This window comes from Glycine soja, chromosome 10 (genome assembly GCF_004193775.1).
Source record: "Glycine soja cultivar W05 chromosome 10, ASM419377v2, whole genome shotgun sequence".
Classification (NCBI taxonomy): Eukaryota; Viridiplantae; Streptophyta; class Magnoliopsida; order Fabales; family Fabaceae; genus Glycine; species Glycine soja.
The window spans coordinates 17,136,650-17,137,647 of NC_041011.1; the positions used below are offsets into that span (position 1 = coordinate 17,136,650).

The 998-nt window shown below is 42.2% G+C and overlaps 1 protein-coding gene across 1 annotated transcript; it reads left to right on the top strand.

Moving 5' to 3' along the window:
* Positions 1-269: 269 nt before the first annotated feature.
* LOC114371477 lies at positions 270-998 on the top strand. Its single transcript, XM_028328902.1, has one exon. It carries the CDS (start codon positions 270-272, stop codon positions 996-998), a length of 729 nt encoding a protein of 242 aa, XP_028184703.1.

A 998-nucleotide genomic window follows, 5' to 3' on the forward strand; every position in this document is an offset into this window, starting at 1 on the left:
TAGGGGCAGGAGGTTAACATCTGTAAAGGACAATCCTTTCGTCCTCTCCTCTCCCCAATTTCATTCACTACTCTACCATTTGGTGGAAGGACCTGCTCTCATCATAACAGCAGCAACCCAACAGTGTAATTAAAATAGAGATAGCTTGGAAGGTGGGCAGGGGAGATAAATTTTGATTTTGGGAGGACCGATGGCTAGAATCTGAAGCACTGCTAATGGAGAAATACCCAAGGCTGTACCAGATCTCGTGTCAGCAAAATTAAACCATAATGCAGTTGAGGAGTCACTCGAGTAGCAGATGGGAATGGAGTTTTAATTGGAGGAGACCCCTTTTTGACAGTGAAGTGGAAATGGCGAATTCCTTTATTGGGGAGATATTGAAGCAGCAACTACACCCTCAAAAGGAGGACATGTGGATATGGAAACACGACTCAAGTGGACATTACTCAAAAAAATCAGGGTATGACCTAATAAGGAGAGAAGTAGCGGGGGCAGATCATACTTCGGATTTTGTGGAGCTATGGAAACTCAAAATTCCAGCTAAGTCTGTGGTGTTTGCCTGGAGGATAATTAGGGATAGACTACCAACAAAGTCAAACCTAAGAAGGAGACAAGTCATGTTAACAGATACATTATGCCCTTTTTGTAGAACTGAAGAGGAGGAGGCTACTCACCTATTCTTTAGTTGTTCCAACATCCTCCCTCTATGGTGGGAGTCATTGTCTTGGGTTAATCTAACTACAGCTCTACCTCAAAACCCAAGGGATCACTTCTTGCAACATGAAATTGGGAAAAATCAGGGAAAGAAGGCTACAAGATGGAAATGCTGGTGGATTGCTCTCACAAGAACAATATGGCAGCATAGAAACATAATAGTTTTCCAAAACGGAAGTTTTGATGGAAGCAAATTGATGGATGTGGGTCAAGTCCATGGAGAAGGATTTTGTAATGTGGACATGGATCAAATCCATGGAGAAGGATTTTGTAATACACTTTAA